Here is a 19,681-nt window from a genome sequence, read left to right as displayed (position 1 = left end):
GTCAGCTGACGACAGTAAGGATCCTCCCTGCCCAGCACTGGATCCTGTAGCCGATCACAGCTGTTGTTGGGGAGAGATTCGAACTCAGAAACTCGGACTCTTCTTACATCACCTTTCGGAGTACTTGGCTTTGTATTTCCTTGACTTCCCAGTTCTGTTATTTGCAGTGGTGACTAATTGGGGCTTTGGTCACCAGGAGCCATAGAGGAGGCCTGGGCTTTGCAGACTGAGTAACTCAGGGCCTTTGGGATATCGTTTTATTGTTTCTCCAAAGCACCTGCCTTTAGAGATCGAGACCCTGAGTTTGTGGAGGTAGAACTCGCAGAAGTCTTTAAAAACATGCATCTGGTCCAAAGTAGCAGAGTTCAAAGTAACTGATTTCCCCAACTAGATGTTTCTCTTTTCTTTAATGGAAATAATTTGATCTTACTTATTAGCATAGTGTTTTCTCCACCGCACTCCATGTTTCTTGTTAGCTAGTTATTTTGTTTTGTTTTGTTTTGGTTTTGGTTTGTTTGTTTTGTTTTTTAATTTATAGTCTCCAAACACACATATATGAACATTTTGTAATGCTTTACAAATTGATTTACAGTTTGCTTCTTGTATTTCTGTGGTTGCAGAGTTTGTTCAGGTCAAATGTGTATGATTGTGTGTCTTGCTCTCTAATGCTGAATTCACCGTTGTGTGGAGCATGTTCATAATCTTAATTAATTAGATCTTTTGCCTCTTCTCAGTGAGCAGGTGTTTTTAGGGAAAGTTATTCTTCGCACCTTTGCGATGAGAAGAATTTAGCTTGACGCTCTGTGAGAATTGACCATGTCCTGGTCTCTTGGGTCATTTCCGTTTTATGTTTCCTACATCAGTGTGATGGAGTCCTCTTCTAGTCACTGGAAGAGGGAGGCTTTTGTGTGAGCAAAGACCAGAGAGTACCTGGAGCCTTGAGCTTTCTCATAGACCGGACAGGATGCTCATTGAGAGAGAGAGAGAGAGAGAGAGGGAGAGAGAGAGAGACGGGGAGGAGGAAAAGAGAGAATATGAGAGTGATATGGAGCAAGGAAACCCTTGGCCAGTTAAGAAAAGGGTTTGAGAAGGAAAAGCTGTTCAACACACACAGGCCTCGCGGTCTTCAGTTTCCTACCCTGCGCTTATGGAATGGCGGTGCATTCACCTGGACATTTGTGGTTTGGTGGTGACTCTGTAGACTTCAGGGCGGTGGTACATTGGGACATGACTTGCAGTGTAGAGCATCCTCAGGTATGGCCACAGTAGGGAGAGGTCAGAAGTGCTTTATAGAGGCTTCCTGGCCATTGCTATGCTAGATGGCATGGAGAGCTGGATTGCTGGGTGGTGTGGTCGGAGGTGGGAGCAGGTCCAGGTCACCAGCACATCAGGACTTGTCTAAATCTCTCTTTATCTTCGTGAGTTAAAGGAGAAAGTAACAAAATTGGGGAAACTTAGAGAAATACAGACAGGTGGAAACATGCCTGATGCTACAGAGTAACCATGAGGTTGAGCCCTTGGCTTAATGCAGTCATGGCAGCCAGTTGGATGATTTCATTTACTGGGTGTAAAATACTCTGAATGCATTACCTTCTGCAAGCCTATGTTGCTTGCAAAGATAATATTCTTCCTTTGTTAGATAATTTTTGCAGAGTATATTAACATTTCCAACCAACCATTTATTGTGTAGCATTTTTTTTTTTTAAATTTAAATCCAGAACTGTCATTTCTGAAGGGGACTCCAAGCTTTTAATATCTGGTCCCTGTTCTGTGTTAGTTGCTTATTTGGGCATGCAGCATCTGTTACCCAGGACGTGACATTTCCAAGGGAGATACCCTTGTGGAAAAAATAACTTCCTGTTCTCATTTCTTGCTGCTTTTCCTGAATAATCATTTTGTTGTTGTTGTTTTAGTTTGGTGTCTGTCCGTAATTTACAGTATGTGGTCTTAAGATGAGAACTGTCTGCAACTCCGGTTTTTGCTAACACCTCCCTCCCCCAGCCCCAGCCCACCCCCAACACCTTGCATTCAGAACAAAAGCCACTCATTTAAAGGAAACTCTCCTCTGGGCCCAAACTATCAGTGGATATCTGAATTACGAAACTCGTTGTTTCTCATAAGTGTCAGGAGCTGGGCTGAAGCTTCTTGGGCCATGTACTTAGAGCCGGGTTTTAAGCGAGAGCATCAGGCAGCACAGCCACCTCATGGGAGAAGACAGCATAAGGAGTTGCTGTACGGCTCTCCTATTCTCCTTTGCCACCGGTTCTAACAGAACCCTGTAGCACAGACTTCCGATGGTAACCACCATCCTTGAAAAATAGTTCCACGTCTTAAGAATGAGGTCACCTGCCTGAACGTTCTAAAAAGACTGAAATGGTGGTGACTGTAGTATAAAAATGTCTATCATTAGACCATCTTATCAGGAAGAAACACAGCTCACTAAGGTGCCTGGCTCTGCCTCTAATATTTGTAGGTATTTCTACCTCTACCTCTTTTATATTGTAGCTTCTGTTCATCTGTCTTTTAGCCAAGATGGGGCATGTTAATGACCCCTCATTTTATAAATGAAATTATTGCAGGGCATATTGTCCAGATGCGGACCTAAGCAGACTGTGGGCTTTCGGACTTAATGGCTAAGCGATGCCAGCCTTTCCCTGGTAATTGAACCTTCTGTCATCTGCAGTCTGCAGACGATGGTCTCGAAACAGGAGGCACACAGTCAAACTTCCTGTTCCTGTTAAGGGAAGCCCGGAGCAGATGGAGAAGCATCAGATGCCACAGCTTCATTAATCACACTGGTTCATTACAGTCCTGCTCGTGCCCTGACCTCCTGGTGCACATCATGACAAACTCTGGGATGGCTGACTAAGTATTCCAGCAGGTTCTTTGCTTGTGTCAAATGTTGTGGGTGCTCCCAGCTGCTGTCAGGTCCCCCCACTCTATATTGACACTGTTCTCGGTATGACACGGGGCAGAAATGTAGTCCGTGGAATTTCTGGTTAATTCTTCTTATCTGTTATAGGTTGAGGGTCATATATTGTACATATCTAAGAGGAAGTCAAGATTAATGTAGCTGCTAGAAAACTCGATTACATATGTGCTTCTATTCAGAACCCCTTTTGAGGGACCCTGGGACTCCTTTCTGTCCTGGTCTGTAGCCTGCACAGTGGCTGTGTCCTGGCTTCTCTCTGATTCCTTCTCAGATCCGGCTTTTCCCCTCCCAGGTGAACAGTCAGCTGGGAAAGGACAGCTGTCACACTGTGATTTTCAAGAGAGAGGAGGGTGAATGTCACCAAGATGAGCCTGCTCCCCCAGGATAGCCAGCAATGAGATAGGCTACCCATTATGGGAACTGTCTTAGCAAAAGAAGACCACATTCTATAAAAAGCCAAACCACTCAAGGAGTACTTCTCAACTTCCTGAGTCTGTTCTTTGGCCGCAGAACTGTTTCAGATGTTGCCATAGGGCTCCGTACAGTCCATTTTGGAAGTGCATGGGGGGGGGGGTCCCTTGAATTGTTGGGCCGAACAAATTCCTCAATTTATGTGGGTCACCAGCCTCTGCCTGCCTCATAAAGATGGGGATGTGGAAGATTGTATTTGGACATTTCAGTAAAACCACTCAAGCGCAGAGCATAGCACATATTAAATGCATCACAACGTTGGCCACGACTATTGTCATCTTTGTACCCACAGCTCAGATGCTCTGGGCTTAGTGTACTGTTGCTGATCTCCTGTGGTTTGGGATTCTTTTCCATGACCTCATTTTAAAGAATGTATGGTTTTCTGACTGGCAAATTCCCTACGGGGGTGGGGGGTGGGGGGAGGATGAATAAACTCAGGAAGCCCTAGGGCTTGGGAGCAGAGCAGATTCCTCGCAGTAACCCACCTTTACCTGTCCTGTCACCGACTGGCTGTTTTGTCTAGATTTGTCCTCCCTACCTTCTTTCTCTCAGAGCCCAGCAGTACTGTAGTACATGCGTTAGTCAGCAATCCAAAACCATCAAAGGCGATTACTTTGACAAATAACCCGGAAATGCAGAAGAGTGAGGACAGGAAAAGGAAATCAAAGATAATGTGGAAAGAGAAGCTCTCTTGGATCCATAACCTCCGCTGCGCTAAGCTTTCTTCAGGGTCCCTCGCTGCCCACACCCAACCTCTGCCGGTCTTTTCCTGGCTGCTGCCATGGCTCCCAGAAGTACCCTGAGTGTGCAGTGTGGTGTCCAGGTCACAGACTGTCCTCTTTCCTCCCTCACTAGCTGGCTTCATGCAACTCTCGGTTCCACGCTCTTTCTGCCCTACCAAATCCGCACACATAGAAGCCCGACTGTAGCCACAGTCTCTGATTTGTAGCAGTCTCGACTTTGGGATTCTCTTAAGACCATGTGGCCTGTTGTCTTCCATGAGGTTTGTGTTCGGAAGTTACCAGAATTCTTCAGTCACATTGCATATACTCTTCATTCTGGCAAAGGGAAAATTTATACCTAATTTGCAAATACCGCTTTAAGCCCCACACCCTGGGTTCAGAGTGACAGGTAACCGCAACCAGATGATGTGTTAGCGATTGCTACCACCCTGTCACTCTCTAATGCCATGTGGACACATGTGAAGTAACCTGTTCTCAGTGCTGATGTCACTCACCCCCTACAGGCTCCTCACGTTGTTGCCAGAGTGGCAGCCGTAGCATGGCCGCTGGGAACTCAAGAGTTGCTTTTCCTATTTACGTGAAACGTGTAAATTTAGTGAGTCTGTATTTAGTTGTGCTGTTTTCTCCCCGAAGCCTAGCATTTACGAATGGGAAGCGCTTTAATATGGCTGACCGTATTAATCGTGGAAATCTTTGATCATTTCATCCAGTCAGCTACACAATGGGGATCAGAGATACTGGATGCTTACTCCCAAGTCACCTGACTCTCACTGCCCATAGAGAAGCCAGGAACATGTTGAACACATTTTGTTTTTGGGAGATGTAGTGACAGTGACACACACACACACACACACACACACACACACACACACACACACACACAGTCACAGAGAGTATACAACTTTTTTTTAAAGCCCTTTCTGGTTTCTCTAACAGTTTGTAAGTGGCTTCAATGTCCTCAGAAAGCTGTTGTAAAAAGCGACCAATAGGCGGAGCCCTAATGCAGTTGTCGGTTGATTTTTTTTTTTTTTTTTTTTTAGCTTCTCCCCTTTAACAAAGTTGCCCAAGCGCTATTGGAGCCAATTGAAAACATCTGTTGTTTTATTAATAGCTACAATTTCTAAGAAGCATATTCTATAGCAGTTGAAAAAGGAGTTGACAGCTCATAAATTCATAAAGTTACCGAGCCTAATCTGATAGAACAAAATGTACAAAACTCCTTCCCATGGTGCAGGCGCTATCACTTCCTGTTCAGCCCTACAGAGAAGTGGCGGCTGGGAGCAGCCCGGAAGGAGGGGAGCCCAGAAAGGGTCCTCCTCTCTGAGATGCTCACTCAGAAAGGGGCACCCCACAGTGAGAGCAACACCTTCCCCTCTGCCCCTCCACCACACTGGAGTCACTGCTACTTACTCATTAACAACAGCCCAGGTATTTCCATTTATAGAAAATCAACATTTTCCCTTTTATTCCCACTTGCAGCCAGGAAGTTTCAGCTGTGTCCTGTCTACAGAACACTATTTTCCACCGAGAGCTAAGGTGTTGATTCAAAGGCCTGGCTGGCTACCTCCTGTCCCAAGTCAAGCTCTTCTTACTTTTCTTTCAGCAGTTAGCTCCTTTCTATTGACTTGGCCACTTCACCCCCCACAGACCTTTAAGCAATTATTGTGACATGGACTCCTCAGATGCCACCTCCCTGTTTGTTAGCTTATTCTGAGAATCTTTGGTGGAACAAGGTCAGATGTAATCAATATATACTTAATATTTTGCTACAATTCTATCTACAGTACTTCCTGGTATTGAAGTTAAAAAAAAAAAAATTAGCCTGACACCAATAACTGCCTGTAGCTTAGAACTATTTCCAACTGGAGGCGTTTTTAAGAGACTGTATTGATACACTCCATCTTTGGCTTCAGCAGACTCATGCAATATTCTTGAAGTCATAACCAGAATAAGTCTGCTCACTTCTTTAATGAAAAGACGGATACATTTTTGTTCATTTATTTGGTGGACATGGCGTCCCTTGAAATAGGAAAATGTATTTGCCCACCAGAATTAATTGCCCATAACAGAGGTAGGAAAGACATATTGCTTGATTTGTTTCAAACCCTGATCCTTTCTGCCACTAAGGCTGTGTTTTCTGCCCTTGATGTGTTTAAGAAAGTTTTGTTAATGAATAAGTCTGTTCCAAACTTATTTTTTCATTTGTATAGAGTTTTCCATTCAGTGTTTTTGAGTCTTTCATCTTTGCTTGCTAATTCCACATGCAATTCATCTTTCTGTCATTCTTCCTATTCTGCTGTTCTAGTCTTTATTATTTTTTTCATTTTTGTTATTTATTTTATATGTAAGGGTGTTTTGCCTGCATCTATGTCTGTATGTACCGCATGTACGATGTTCTACTTTCAGAGGCCAGAAGAAGGCCATAGATCCCCTGGGACTACAGTTATAGCCATTGTCAACTGTCATGTGGGTACTGGTAACCGCCAAGTCATCTCTCCAGTCCCTGGGTCACTATATTCTTTCCCGGGCCTCTCCTCCACCTGATGATTCACAAAGAGCCCTTCAGATTTTGCCAAATATGATAAGTTGGCCAGTTATTTTTAGCCGAATAAACCCAATGACATCCTTGAGGAAGAATGTGCTTAGTTTAGCCTTATGAAAAAAATATTTAATAGATGCTGTCCTGAAAATATTTAGCCTGGCTGAGTGGGCTGGCCGAGAGCTCAGACCTGATAAAGAAGGAACGGTGAGAAGCCGGCCCACCCATCCAAGCCCAATTTGAACAAACAGGCTTCTTGTCACCAAGGCCTGTAAGTGTTGCCAGGATCTTTTACATCGAGGCTCATGCAAAGCTTTTTTTTTTTTTTTTTTTTTTTTTTTGCAGCCTCTGCTCTTGGCTGTGCCACCACCAGAAGGCACAAAGTGGGCCTCCCCAGAAAGCAAGCTGGATCCATTGCAATCAGCTTGCCAATTAGTGCCGTACTGACTCTGGGCAAATCACTTCCTTTTTTTTTAAAAAAAAAAATCTTGCTTTGCTCATCTGTAAAATGGAAACAGTATACGGCCTTCCGCGGTTCTTGGGGATCTAAGTGAGAAAATCAAACGGCTTCTCATGCTGCCTGCCTAATACTTGGAAGCCACCTGGAGTAGTTAGTGGTAATTGGCCTCTACTCCTTCTCCGAGGCCTCAATTCTCCCTACCGACCCTCCAAACCACACATCAACTTTAAGGAGCCTTGCCCTTGGCAGGAACTTAACCTCGGGACCTCAGTCAAGCCGTGACTCACGTCATCCTCACACAGTGGTACACAGACACACCAAACAAGGCTCTCCGCCCCAAGTATCTGTTGATAATCAAGTTAGGTAGGACATCAGACCTAACCACTGTGACAGCGAGACCTTCCACTCAGTCAGCACCCTCTCCCCAACACAAGTTGAGGAACTTTGCCTGAGGTCTGTTGTAAAACAGACCTGTGAGACCAGACGCGTCTAAGCAATAGTCACGGGTATTGGGAGCCAGGGATTCTGCTCCTATCGTCCTTTTCTTTCTACAGTGGGAACACGCCTCCTCAATTCTTGCTCTTTGAGATCTTGCAGCGTGGGTATCCCCTGTGAGCCTGTGGGAAATGCAGAGTCCCAGGCCCTCCACCACACACACTTGCTCAATGAGAATTATTGATATTGTACATGATAGCGTGGACACATCACTGTCAGAAAGGTTCTAGGACACAGGTGTTTCCAAAATACTTAAAAGAGTTCGCATTTGTTACCGACTTTCCCTAGACAAAGGAAATTTTTTTCACTTTGGGTTTGGCTGCTGGCTGATACATGAGCTCAGCCTACCCTAGAACCTTAGGAAGCGCTGGTAACTTGGTGAGGAACTCTTCCTGGCTTGCATACAGCTTCCTGCCCTGCATAGGGTGAGAGCCTGATCTCATCATGAGGGACCCATCCACATGGCCTCTAATCTAAACTCTGTAACCTTCCAGAGGGCTGCCTCTAAGTCTCATCACTTTGGGGGTTTCAGTGTGGTGGTACCTTAAAGGGCTTTAGTACATGAGTTATGGGGAGCACAACACAGTCCATGGCAACTAATTTGTGCCGCTCACCTTGAAATGTATGAAAAAATAATTATGGATAGCATTTATGAGAAAATATGAATTGTAGGGTCTAGGTAGAGCATAGCCAGGCATTTGCTGACCAATTCGTTGGAGTTTTCAGTATATTTTTAAATATCAAAGAAAAGCTCCCTGGCCTTGCTAGGATGGATTTGGTGGGGTTTTTAAAATTTCTTTGTTTTGTTGTTGTTGGTGGTTCTCCCACCCCCTCACCCCACCCCCTAAAAACCCCCACCCCTACCTCTGTTTCCAGCCAGGCTTTCTTTTTTTTTTTCTTTTTTTTTTTTCTTTTTTAAGATTTATTTATTTATTATGTATACAAATCTCATTATAGATGGTTGTGAGCCACCATGTGGTTGCTGGGAATTGAACTCATGACCTTCTGAAGAACAGTCAGTGCTCTTAACCTCTGAGCCATCTCTCCAGCCAGGCTTTCTTAAAACTCTCAGCATTGTTCAGCTGGGCCACTTTGCCTCTTTGGCTGTCCTCCCTTAGCTAGCCAGCATCTGCTTCTGCTTGGTCAGTGGCTTGCCAGCCTAGGTCAGCCACCTTTCTTCTGGTCTCTCTCATCGCCATGACAACTTTCCATCCCATTCATTTCCTGTCATCACATTTGGGGCCTTCTCAAATTACACCTTATGCTCTGCCTTCACTGTAGCATTTGTAACACGTTCTGTAAGTTTGACTGTGAAGTTTATCATCAAGTCGACGTGGAAGACCTGAGCATTGCTCTCCAGCTCCCCCTCATCTGCTGTGAGTAGGGGCTCCCATCACTTCACTGTGTATAATGCTGATTATCTGCACATAATGATGGTGTGAGGTGGAGGAGAAAACACTTACTGTCCAACATAAACTGTTGCTGCTGTCTTAGTGGTGTTACTCAGGCCCACCAGTAAATACTATGGCCAGTGCCTTATGGGCTTGAGCGTCACTTGTCTTCTGAGTTACACGACATTCATGCTACAGTTACCACTGAAATTTGGGGAACTTGAGAGGAAATTCTGGGGAACATTGTAGGTTTCTTCTCCAAGCCAGAGACTGATGGGGGAAAAAAAAAAAGGCCTAAGCTGTGAGCCCATGTGCACTACTTATGACAGCGGGCAAATGACTTAATTTATCTACATCCGTTTCCTTGCCTTTAAATCAAGAAAATAAAGACTAGAATCATTGAGAAATAAATAAGAGCATGTGTGTAAAAAACAGTGCGGGGACATGGCTCCTAGCTGGTGTCATTAACAGTCTTTCATTCACTTGTTCAACAGAGCCAAGTGCCCACCATGTGTGTGAAATGTGAGTTGTTTTTTGTTTGTTTGTTTGCTTGCTTGGGTTTTTTTTTATTTTTTTGGTTTTTGTCTTTCTTTCCTCTTCCCACCTCCCCATTCTTTCTTTTATGGGTCATCTGAGTCATGCTTCAAATGAAATCTTTCTAAACCAGCAACTTCCTTATAAATCACTGGCCTCTGAAAGTCCTTGGACTCAACTATAAATTATTGTCTTGGTAGAAAATGTATGGCGCAGTGGGGTGAGGGTAGTGGGGGGCTGTGGGGCAGGGGACAGTGCTCACTTCCTTTCCCTATTTGCCTCCTGCTCAGCATTTTAATTTGCTGTGCACTGTAAGTTGTCAATCGTTACATCAGATTCCAATTTAGGTGATAAGGATCACAATTAATTAGCCTGCCTATCGAAGATTAAGTGTAACCTTGCACATGAGCATTCCGAAGTCACTTTATGGCTCCAGTGGGAGCTATCGGAGGCAAAGCTGTGTGCCTCTTTATACTTTATAAGACCTTTGCCTGCTGTTCATTCCTGATGCCAATCTACAGTCTAGAAATGGAGACTAAGTGGGCGGGTGGACTCTGCCATCCTTCCTCTCTATTCCCCTCCCTAGCCAGAAAGATGAGGGGGAGATGGACTTGGAGATACTAAGATCTAAGTAGTGTAGGCTATCTACAAGGGCTTGCAGACTTCAGTTTAAATCTGTTAGCAGTTTTGAAATTTTCCACGTTAGTATTTGCGTCTGACAACATTGCAGTTATGCCTGAAGATTTACTTCCACATGGACACCCATTTTTTTCATTGCCCATACTTTTATCTTCCTTCTCAAAAAAAAAAAAAAAAAAAAAAACCTACTTTGTTTTTGGAAGCTTAGTATAATTTATGACACGATCATTCCAACTTAGCTTTTCCTTCAGATTCGGAGAACTGAAGTCAAATAATGTAAACAGATTGGCTTTATGGTCCTTATGGGGGAAGGTATGATAAATTAAAGCTAATTTAAGGTTTGCGTTGACTTTTGAAAAGATGCTGAGTACCGTTTATAGAGCAAGAATCAAGCTGTTACTGTCTACTCTGTCAGATAAGCTTCAGCATTAAGAAAACAGGCTCAGGCCGGGCGTGGTGGGGCACGCCTTTAATCCTAGCACTCGGGAGGCAGAGGCAGGCGGATCACTGTGAGTTCGAGGCCAGCCTGGTCTACAAAGTGAGTCCAGGACAGCCGAGGCTAACACAGAGAAATCCTGTCTCGAAAAACAAAACAAAATCCAAAAAGAAAACAGTCTCAATAATATAGATAGTTCTAGTCTTACATTTTGTCATCATGAATGAATATTCGAAAGCCTATTTATGGGGCCAAAGAGATAGTTCCGTAGATAAGAGAACCGGCTGCTCTTGCAGAGGACTTGGATCTAGTCCCCAGCACATGGAGATTCAGTGCCCTCTTCTGGCCTTCTTGGGCTCCTGGCACACATGTGGACATACACAGACATGCAGATAGACATTAACACATGCAAAATCCAAAACCTTTTAAATTATAGTAAAGATTTCCTCAAAAATTCCATACTATTGATTGTCTTTCCGTACCCTGGGTGCTTTTCCACTGAGGAAATACTGTTCACTAATCCTTACCAACTCATATAATTACTCCCATTTTCCAGATTGAAAAAAAAAAAAAAAAACAGGTCCAAATTAATTAACTTGTCCAAGATTACTGTCAGTAAGCGGTACCACAAGGACGGGAACTCGTGTCTTTTTGTGCTTTTAATCATGCCAGCATTACTGATGAAACCAGTGTGTAGCAAAATTAAGGAACCCATGGTTTATGTTTTTACTTTGTTTTTGGTTTTTTTTTTTTTTTTTGTCTTACTGTCTTGCCCAAAGAGCACAACAGCTTTTGATGTGGTTTGCAGCTTGCAGGGCTTAGGGAGCTTGAAGTCCAGGGTATTAGCTCTTCTAGGTAGACAGTATGAACGTGCTTACAGAGTTTAAGAAGAAAATTGGGGTTGCTTTGATTTGTGTCCACTGCTTTTTTTTTTTTTTTTTTTTTTTTTTTTTTTCTCTTTCTCCTTTTGAAGTCACAAGAGAAGATTGTTTCAGACAGAAATAAAGTTTGGATTCAGCAAGTGAGTAGACAGCTTAACATCTTGATTTAATACCGATCCATTTGCATACGTCCTTTTCTTCCCTGTGTATTTCATGTTACATTTTGAGTGGTAACGAGCAGTTTTTCCGCACACATCCAAGCTGCTTCCATTAGGGATGGAATACTTGGCTTAGGGCAGCCTTTGCGATTTGATGTTTCCGCTTAAACTTTCCACTCGGTCCTGCCAGGCACTAACTTTAAAATGTCTTTTTCTTTTCTTTTCTTTTCTTTTCTTTTCTTTTCTTTTCTTTTCTTTCTTTCTTTCTATCTATCTATCTTTCTTTCTTTCTTTTTTAATGGAGAACTCCTCCAAAAGGTGCAGCTGTGTGTTGGTTTCATCTTGCACTTGGTAGCGGTATTGGCACCTCTCGGAGCACAGACCACGCCTGTCTCTCCCACACGCCACTGCTGCTGCTGCCCAGGAGTGTTGAGGCTTGCCCGAGTTACTTTGGGATGGGCTTCAGTTTGGAGTGAGTCTCTCTTCTGTTCTCTGTGACTGACTGCAAACAGAAAATGCAGCCTCCGATGTAGCCTGAATAATTTCTCCTATGACCTGGGGCTCCTGGTTCATCGGAGGTTCTCGCAAGTGTGGAAGGCTTGACCGAGTCTGCCTTCCCTTAGAAATTATACACGGTTTAGATTTGCCCCGCTCAGATCTTTTGGTCGTTTTCACTTTTGTTTCTTTTTCCCTTGCACAACAGTGACTTCTTCTGATGAAAAATGATTTGGCCAAGTGAGAAACTGGCCTTGGATGTGTCAAGGAAGTTCACACATACTTCCAGATGCTTAAGAAGGACTGTGGCTCTGCAGGCCTTTAGACAATGCGTCATGGCAAGTTTCCAAACAAAGTGCATTTGTTTTCGGGTCCAAAATATCTGGACAATTGCATCAGATGGAATTTATCTGTAAAATGTAGATGTCCATGCTGTTAATTTGCGTTTTTCTTGACAGCCCCAACCTGAAGTGTTCTGTAGTATTTCAGAAAATATTTTTTTTTTTTTTTTGGTACCATTATATTTTATCAGACTGTGATTTGATGCTTCATCACGGACTAAGCAGAGACCAGTTTAGCAAGCCTACTGATTCCCATAATCGCTGCTTCCTGACAGAATGTCTCATGATAAAGTCTAATGACAGAAATACAGGGCTTGCGTATTGAACAGAACTAAAGAATAGCTGGGTTTAGGATGGTTGTAGAAAGTAACATTTGCTTTAGAATCCCGTCTAGAATCCTAGTGATAATCCCATTGTCTAAAGCGGGTGATAGGAACTTCCGTAGGACTGCCATCTTACCCGCCGTGTCTAAATATTTCAGAGAGGAAGTGCGCTGAGTGGACGGCTCTACACTAAGGAGTGGGAAATCCTAGAATTGTTGTTGTTTTTATTGTCTCACCTTGTAAATGTTGCCCTTTAAAGTTCCTATTGCAAAATCCCGATCAGCTGTTGTGATTCATGCCTTTGCGCAGTAAAGCTTCTTCGGTATTAAAAAATTCCGCTGGACGTTCACTCAACACAGCACAAACGAGAGTGCTCACGCTTCCTAGAATATGTGCACAGTGGCCTGAAAAGGCCAGTGCTCTCACAAGTGTTTAGTGGCCATCATCGTGGCTGCCAGAAACTTCATCTAACAGCAGTATAAGGGAAACAAAAGACACTCTGTAGCTCCATAGACAAACAAAAACATCTTTGCCAAGGAAATGCAGGAAAGGAAAGGAAAACAAAGTGCTGGGCTCCCCCGCTCCACCCCCCCCCCCCCCCCCCCGCCTGAAGTAGAGATGGAAATGCCTATATTTGTAGCACTTGCCAAACCAGCAACTGTTGGATGCATATTTCAATCACAGTTACATGAAAATTTTAATTATCATTTAATTTAGTTTTCATATTTGCCTGCAGAAATGATCGTGTTGATAAGATTTGGGAACGAGATAAACTTTATTAAGCAATTCACATCTCAGTGCCAATTTTTTTTTTCATTAAAAATGCTGTGTTATACATTAAGGAGGGGGGAGGGGCTCTGATGAGTTAATTGTGTGAGTGCAGTGTGGGTGTGTGTACTTGTGTGTTTACTACTTAACCCTGGGCTTTTTTTTGGACTTTGCTTGCTGAGGCTTGCTAGCAGGAAGACACTGTACTGACTCCTAATCAACAGCATTTCTTTACGTTCAGTTTCCCCTTCTAGTACATTCGGACATGGGCAGGGTCACCTTCATTTTGTTCCTTGGAGAAGGGAAGGTCTTTGTGGGAAAGGATACTGTTGTGAGCTGAAACTCTGAAGCCAAGGGAAGTGGTTTATAGTTTATCAAAGGAAATGAAATGGTGTGCCCTTTGCTGCTTCTGGTGTGTGTGTGTGTGTGTGTGTGTGTGTGTGTGTGTGTGTGTGTGTGTGTGTCTGTCTGTCTGTCTGTCTGTCTGTCTGTCTGTCTGCTTTCTTCTAGCCGGTGTCTTACTGTGTAGCCCAGGCTATCTTTTAATTTGTGATTTACCCTTTAAACGATTACAGACCAACACTCCCACAGCATCATTGATCCTTGGTCCTGAGAATGGGTTTAGTTAGAAATGTTCTTAACATCATGTACGTCTTATAATAATTATACCACTAAAACCTCACCAAAACGTAATTATAGCCATTTAGTGTCTCTCAGCATATATGAACTGTCTGTTCCAGGTAACATTCAAGTTATGCATTAAAAACATCTGAAGTTTATGGATTATTGACAGACAAGTTACTCATGAAGATGTTTTCAGTAAGATTCACAACCCTGTATTTTGGTGTTTGAGAAATTTGAGGTGAAATATTTAGCTCCCTCTTCTGGAATAGTTTTGAAAAAATGCTTTCACTTTATCCCCTCTTTTGAGTAAGAATATGGTTATCAATGTAATGTTGACATGGGAGGAGATTTCTGATGGTCACTCTAGTGGATATTTTTGTATCATTACAGTTGGTAATGTACTGTACACATAATATATGAAAAATGTACACATAATATATGAAGCTGCAGTTTACATGAAGTATCACATTTCTTAGTTAAGAGCATTTTTCACTATTACAGAGGATACAGGTTTAGTTCCCCATACCCACATAGTGACTGTGTGTGTGTGTGTGTGTGTGTGTGTGTGTGTGTGTGTGTGTGTGCAAGCAAATGTTTTGACAACAGTTACAGAGGGGCTTAATCTGTTTTTGCGTGGCCAGTGGTCATTTGTGTTGGCTCGCGGCGATGTCTGGGCAGCAATAGACCTCAGTGCAAGACTACAGAAGAATGCCAAACTACTAGGGGTTCAGACATTTCAGTTATGTACCATGGTTACAAAGTATGTCACGATCTTATCTCCTCTTGTCCACCTAAGCAACAGTTCTTTCGTAATGACCTAGAAGCCAGGCTTGAACTCAGATTTCCCGGGCTCCTATGATTATATTCTTAAATATCAGGGTGCCCAGGGCATGGGGAGAAAGAGAGTTGTGCTCCAAAGCATCTCTTGGTTCTCCCTGAACATGCCAGCTCCAGTCTAGCCTAGAGTCCCTCCACCTAGTCCCCCAGCCTGCCTTCTGAGGTGCTCTAAGGCAGGGCAGTCTGTCCTAAGAAAGATGTCCCAGAGGAGAGAACCTGAAAAGCTTGTTGGGATATTTATTCCTGGTGGGCATTCAGAGAGTACTCTGGGAGAGAAACTACAGGGATGTCCCTGAGGCCCCAACAGTGCAGCCTGATTTAGGAAATCCCATCAGTGCCCCTCTGAGTTTGCTATGCTCGGGACTAATTGATTTGCTTGTGTTTAAATATCCTTCACTGTAGTCAGATGCACTTGACTGCCTCATGTAAAATCTCATGTTGGCGATTCCTCTCTTTCCAGCTTTGATCCTTCCTGACCTGGCTGAGCAGTTTGCACCCCCTGACATTGCACCGCCCCTCCTTATCAAGCTCCTGGAAGCCATTGAGAAGAAAGGTAAGTAGACTGTGAGAGGGAGCCAGTGTCTTAGACCTTTATTTTGTGGCCGTTATAATTTATATGTGTCTCTGAGCCATTCGTTATATGAATGGCTCACTAACTGCTGTGCTAACCATACTAAGTGTGTGGGTCTCTCTGTCCCAGGGAGGGAAGCCTGCCTGATAATTTCTGAGTCTTGATGATGAGGGAATAGCTCTCAGCCTTCTTAATGCCACAACCCTTTAGTACAGCTCCTCCTGTTGCCGTGACCTCAACCAGGAAATTGTTTTTGTTGCTACTTCACAACTGTAATTTTGCTGCTGTTATGAGTCGGAATATAAACATCTCTGTATTCTGATGCTCTTAGGCGACCCCTGGGAAAGGGTCATTTGACCCGCCCCCCAGAAGTTGAGAACTGCTGCTCAAGACTAATATATAGTTAGTATGTAGGAGCTATTCAGTCTTCATAATGGAATAAATGTGATTAACCTGCTTTTAAATAATCCACTGGATTTGCCAAAATTATTGACATACCAGATAAAATTAATTGTTGTTGGGGGTTGGCATCCAAGAATAGTTAGTACGCATCTAGAATAGATACCGGACGGAAATTGGAATATCCCTCTGGCAGCAGGCGCACGGTTTCTCCAGAGAGCTGTGTTTTGTATCCATGGTCTGTTTTGTGTCCTAGGGCTGGAATGTTCCACTCTGTACAGAGCACAGAGCTCCAGCAACACTGCAGAATTACGACAGCTTCTTGATTGTGGTGAGTGTCACACGACTGTAAATGATGCTACAGCCCCCAGCCCCATCCGCACAACACTCTTAAGTCTCAAAAGAATTCTCAGATTGTGCACAGGAGTTCCTTCTGCCCTGTCACATTAGCAGTCTGCGGCCTTTGCTGTGTGGCTCTTGGGCTGAGGTGTGAATATTAGCACTCAGGTTTTCGTACACACACAAGCTCCTGGGTCCTGCAGGAATTGCAGAAACAACTTTTTGGGCATTTTTTTTTTTTTTTTTTTTTCTGACTCTATATCTTTGTCATTGATTCTTAGCCTTGGCTGTCAGTCACAGTTCATTCATTTGGGTCAGCCAAAAAAGATTCTCAGTCTGCATCATTTGGCAAATGTCTCCTGGTGTCCTCTTAGCCCATGTCTCTTTCCTTCCCCCATATATATATATATATCGAGTAACATGACACCGCTGCTTTATTCGAGGGTATAATGATAGCCCCACTCTGCAGAGAAAAAGAGAAAAAGCATATTAGCCCCTTCTTTGATGCAAATATCCCCACTGTGGTCGATTTCATGGTGACTATCATGATGTCACTGAATGTGGAGTTGGGAAAAATCGAAACCATTTGGTCTCCTGAACCAGCACCAGCCACACCAGCTCCAGCACACACCATCATTACTTAAGAGACACTAGTTCGTTCTGCCAAATGGTGGCTTCAAATGGCTTCCTCTTTCCTTTTCCACGCAGGGAAAAGTTGCGCCACTTATTCCAGCAAGCTTTCTTCTCATGGCAACTTCTAGACGTTCTCAAGTCCTTCATCCTTTGTGGGTTTTTTTTTTTTTTTCTTTTCTTTTCTTCTCCCCCCCCCTACCCCCGCTGCCCCCCCCCCAGTAGATTTCTACCTCATATCATTTACCTGAATTTGTATATTTAAACAAAAGGGTTGCATTTGTTGTTGCTCTGGCTCTGGACAAGGCTGCTTCTTGCAGAAGTATGGGCACGTGGGAAGGAAGGCCCACGTGACCCTCACAAAGTAACCCTTTGAAGTGGGAAGTAACTTCAGGGTTAGGCAACTTAGGGAATTTCTACAAACGCTATTTCTTAGAGGGAAGGAGTAGAGTAGATGTTTATCAGTAAGTGCTTTCACCTGAAGCAAACCCAACCAAATGTCTCAGCTCCAGTTCCACGCGTCCCTTGAGCTCAGTGCACAAGGCAGCATGCCCCTGTGCTTTCCCCAACCAGGTCAAGGGAAGCTGACTGGCAAAAAAGCCAAAAGTGAGAGGCTTTTCTGTATGTCTCCCAGCCTTACTAGGGTGTTTTAAAAACAAAAAACAAAAACAGAGTTACATGTTTTGGCTACAAAAAAAAAAAAAAAAAAAAAAAAAAAGAACACATACTAAAAGTCACAGGAAACATGAAGACACCAGAAACTAATGAAAAAAGTTGTGGTTAAGGTTTTAATGTGACCAATACAAAATAATCCACATTAGCTTTGGAAAAAGTTTCTTCTTCTTCTTCTTCTTCTTCTTCTTCTTCTTCTTCTTCTTCTTCTTCTTCTTCTTCTTCTTCTTCTTCCTCTCCTCCTCCTCCTCCTCCTCCTCCTCCTCCTTCTTCACACCACTCATGAGATGGCGTAAACCATCAAGATTCACTCACGTCAATAATATATTTTGACAGGCAGGTTTCCTTCCTCATTGACATCAAAACCCAAACAGAAAACTGGTGCACTTTCATAGCCAAAAGAAAAAGAAAAGAAAAAAGCAAACATTATACAAACTTGGGAGTGTATCTGCAAAAAGTGTCTTCAGGTTGTAGATTTTTCAATACGTTGAGCGATTGTAATATCGTGGGGGGAAGCCTCAGTTTCACCCAACTAATGCTGGCTTTCAAGAATCTTGTAAGTTTGCAGTGCCTGACGGAGGTGGGCAGCAGGCTGTTTTCCGAGTCATTTTTACAGCCGCTCATGTTAATTTAATGCTGATGTTAGCAGCTCTAAATCTCCAGAAAAGAAAGCCCAGATTAAGCAGATTCCCTTACCAGGAATCGGGTGTCAGGGTGGCAAAGTTTGCGATTTATATCCGGCTTATTCTGATTGTCCCAGCCTTCCTCACACCTTCCTCGGTTTACCCTGAATCAAATTGTTGTTTGCTTTGTTGTTGTTTTTCCTTACTTGAATTGCCATGGGTTTAAATCTCCTGACGCCTTTTGGTCTCTCCCTGATGTGTTCTGTGATCTCAATGCCACGTTCATTGTAGGGCGCTTAGCCACATCCCCGGCCTCTGCCCGCTAGATGTCAATAGCATCCACCCCCAGTCACGACAGTCAAGAATGTCTCCAGGTAGTGCCCGACTCCACATCCTACTCTCACCCCTCCTCCATGGCCCCGGGAACCACTAAACCTGATAGAGATCGCCCGGTGGCTGGCTCCAGGCTGGGGGTGGGACTTCCTGGGGAACTAGAGCAGAGAAGTGTTGAAGGAACTGCTTACCTATGGGTAGGTGTGGTGAAAAGTGAAATGAAGAAAAACTCCACCCTCTTTTCACTGAAGACAGCTGTGGGTAGCTAAGAGCTGCCAGGTGGTAGCAATACAGAAAAGGAGTCTTGTACTGCACAAGCCAGAAACAACCCCCTGCCCCCGGGGCGCGTGAAAAGTCACATTACCAAAAAAGTAATAAATAAAAACCAAGTACACTCTGTCATCAACTCTTGTGGGTTTCGACACATGGTGAGCTTATACCAAGACTTTTGTGATGTAATTCCGCTCGAACACTGACTCTCCCTGGACTGCAGTCCCTGGGTTCTTAGGAAGGTCTTTGGACTGAGCACCAGCCCAAGGGCTCCAGACCTTAACCGCTTGCCACAGTTCCTGTGTTGGCTGCTGAGAGAGGCAGAAGGGGGGTGGGGGGGGGAGGAGGGAACACTCTGTTCTTGAGGCTGCCTAAATGCCATGTGAGATACATGAAAGACTCAGCCTGCTTGCCAGGTGTTCTGGTGAAGGGACTGCGCATCAGCCAGACCCGCAGGAACACCAAGGAGACTACGTGGGCGGGGGGGGGGGGGGGCATATGACCTGAGCACCTTGAAATCTACATACGTCGCCAGATGATGTAGCATACTTTTTTCAGCAAATTCAGTGACACTAATTTTCAAGGCAAAGAGGCATGAAACGAGGTATACAGTGGCAGTGTCTAGAGGCACCAGGAACTCTGAATACTCTTTGGAGTTCTATGGTGATACCCATATAATTGTAATCAACACTATAATTTCACACTATAATTTCATGGCCTGTGCACACTGTTAGAATGTGCTGTGTGTCTGGTCAGCTCTTCAGGATATTCGAGTGG

The 19,681-nt window shown here is 43.8% G+C and overlaps 1 protein-coding gene across 1 annotated transcript in view; it reads left to right on the top strand.

Annotated features, from left to right (window-relative positions):
* Positions 1-19,681, top strand: part of Pik3r1 (phosphoinositide-3-kinase regulatory subunit 1) — a 71,901-nt gene that overhangs the window by 31,118 nt on the left and 21,102 nt on the right. The window contains exons 2-3 of the mRNA XM_051172568.1: positions 15,528-15,620; positions 16,294-16,368. Of these exons, the coding sequence (XP_051028525.1) occupies positions 15,528-15,620; positions 16,294-16,368 (168 nt within the window). The remainder of the gene's footprint in view (positions 1-15,527; positions 15,621-16,293; positions 16,369-19,681) is intronic.

Source organism: Acomys russatus, chromosome 30 (assembly GCF_903995435.1).
Source record: "Acomys russatus chromosome 30, mAcoRus1.1, whole genome shotgun sequence".
NCBI lineage: Eukaryota > Metazoa > Chordata > Mammalia > Rodentia > Muridae > Acomys > Acomys russatus.
The sequence above is the reverse complement of the archived record's forward strand: the minus strand, read 5'-3'. Positions and strand labels throughout refer to the sequence as shown.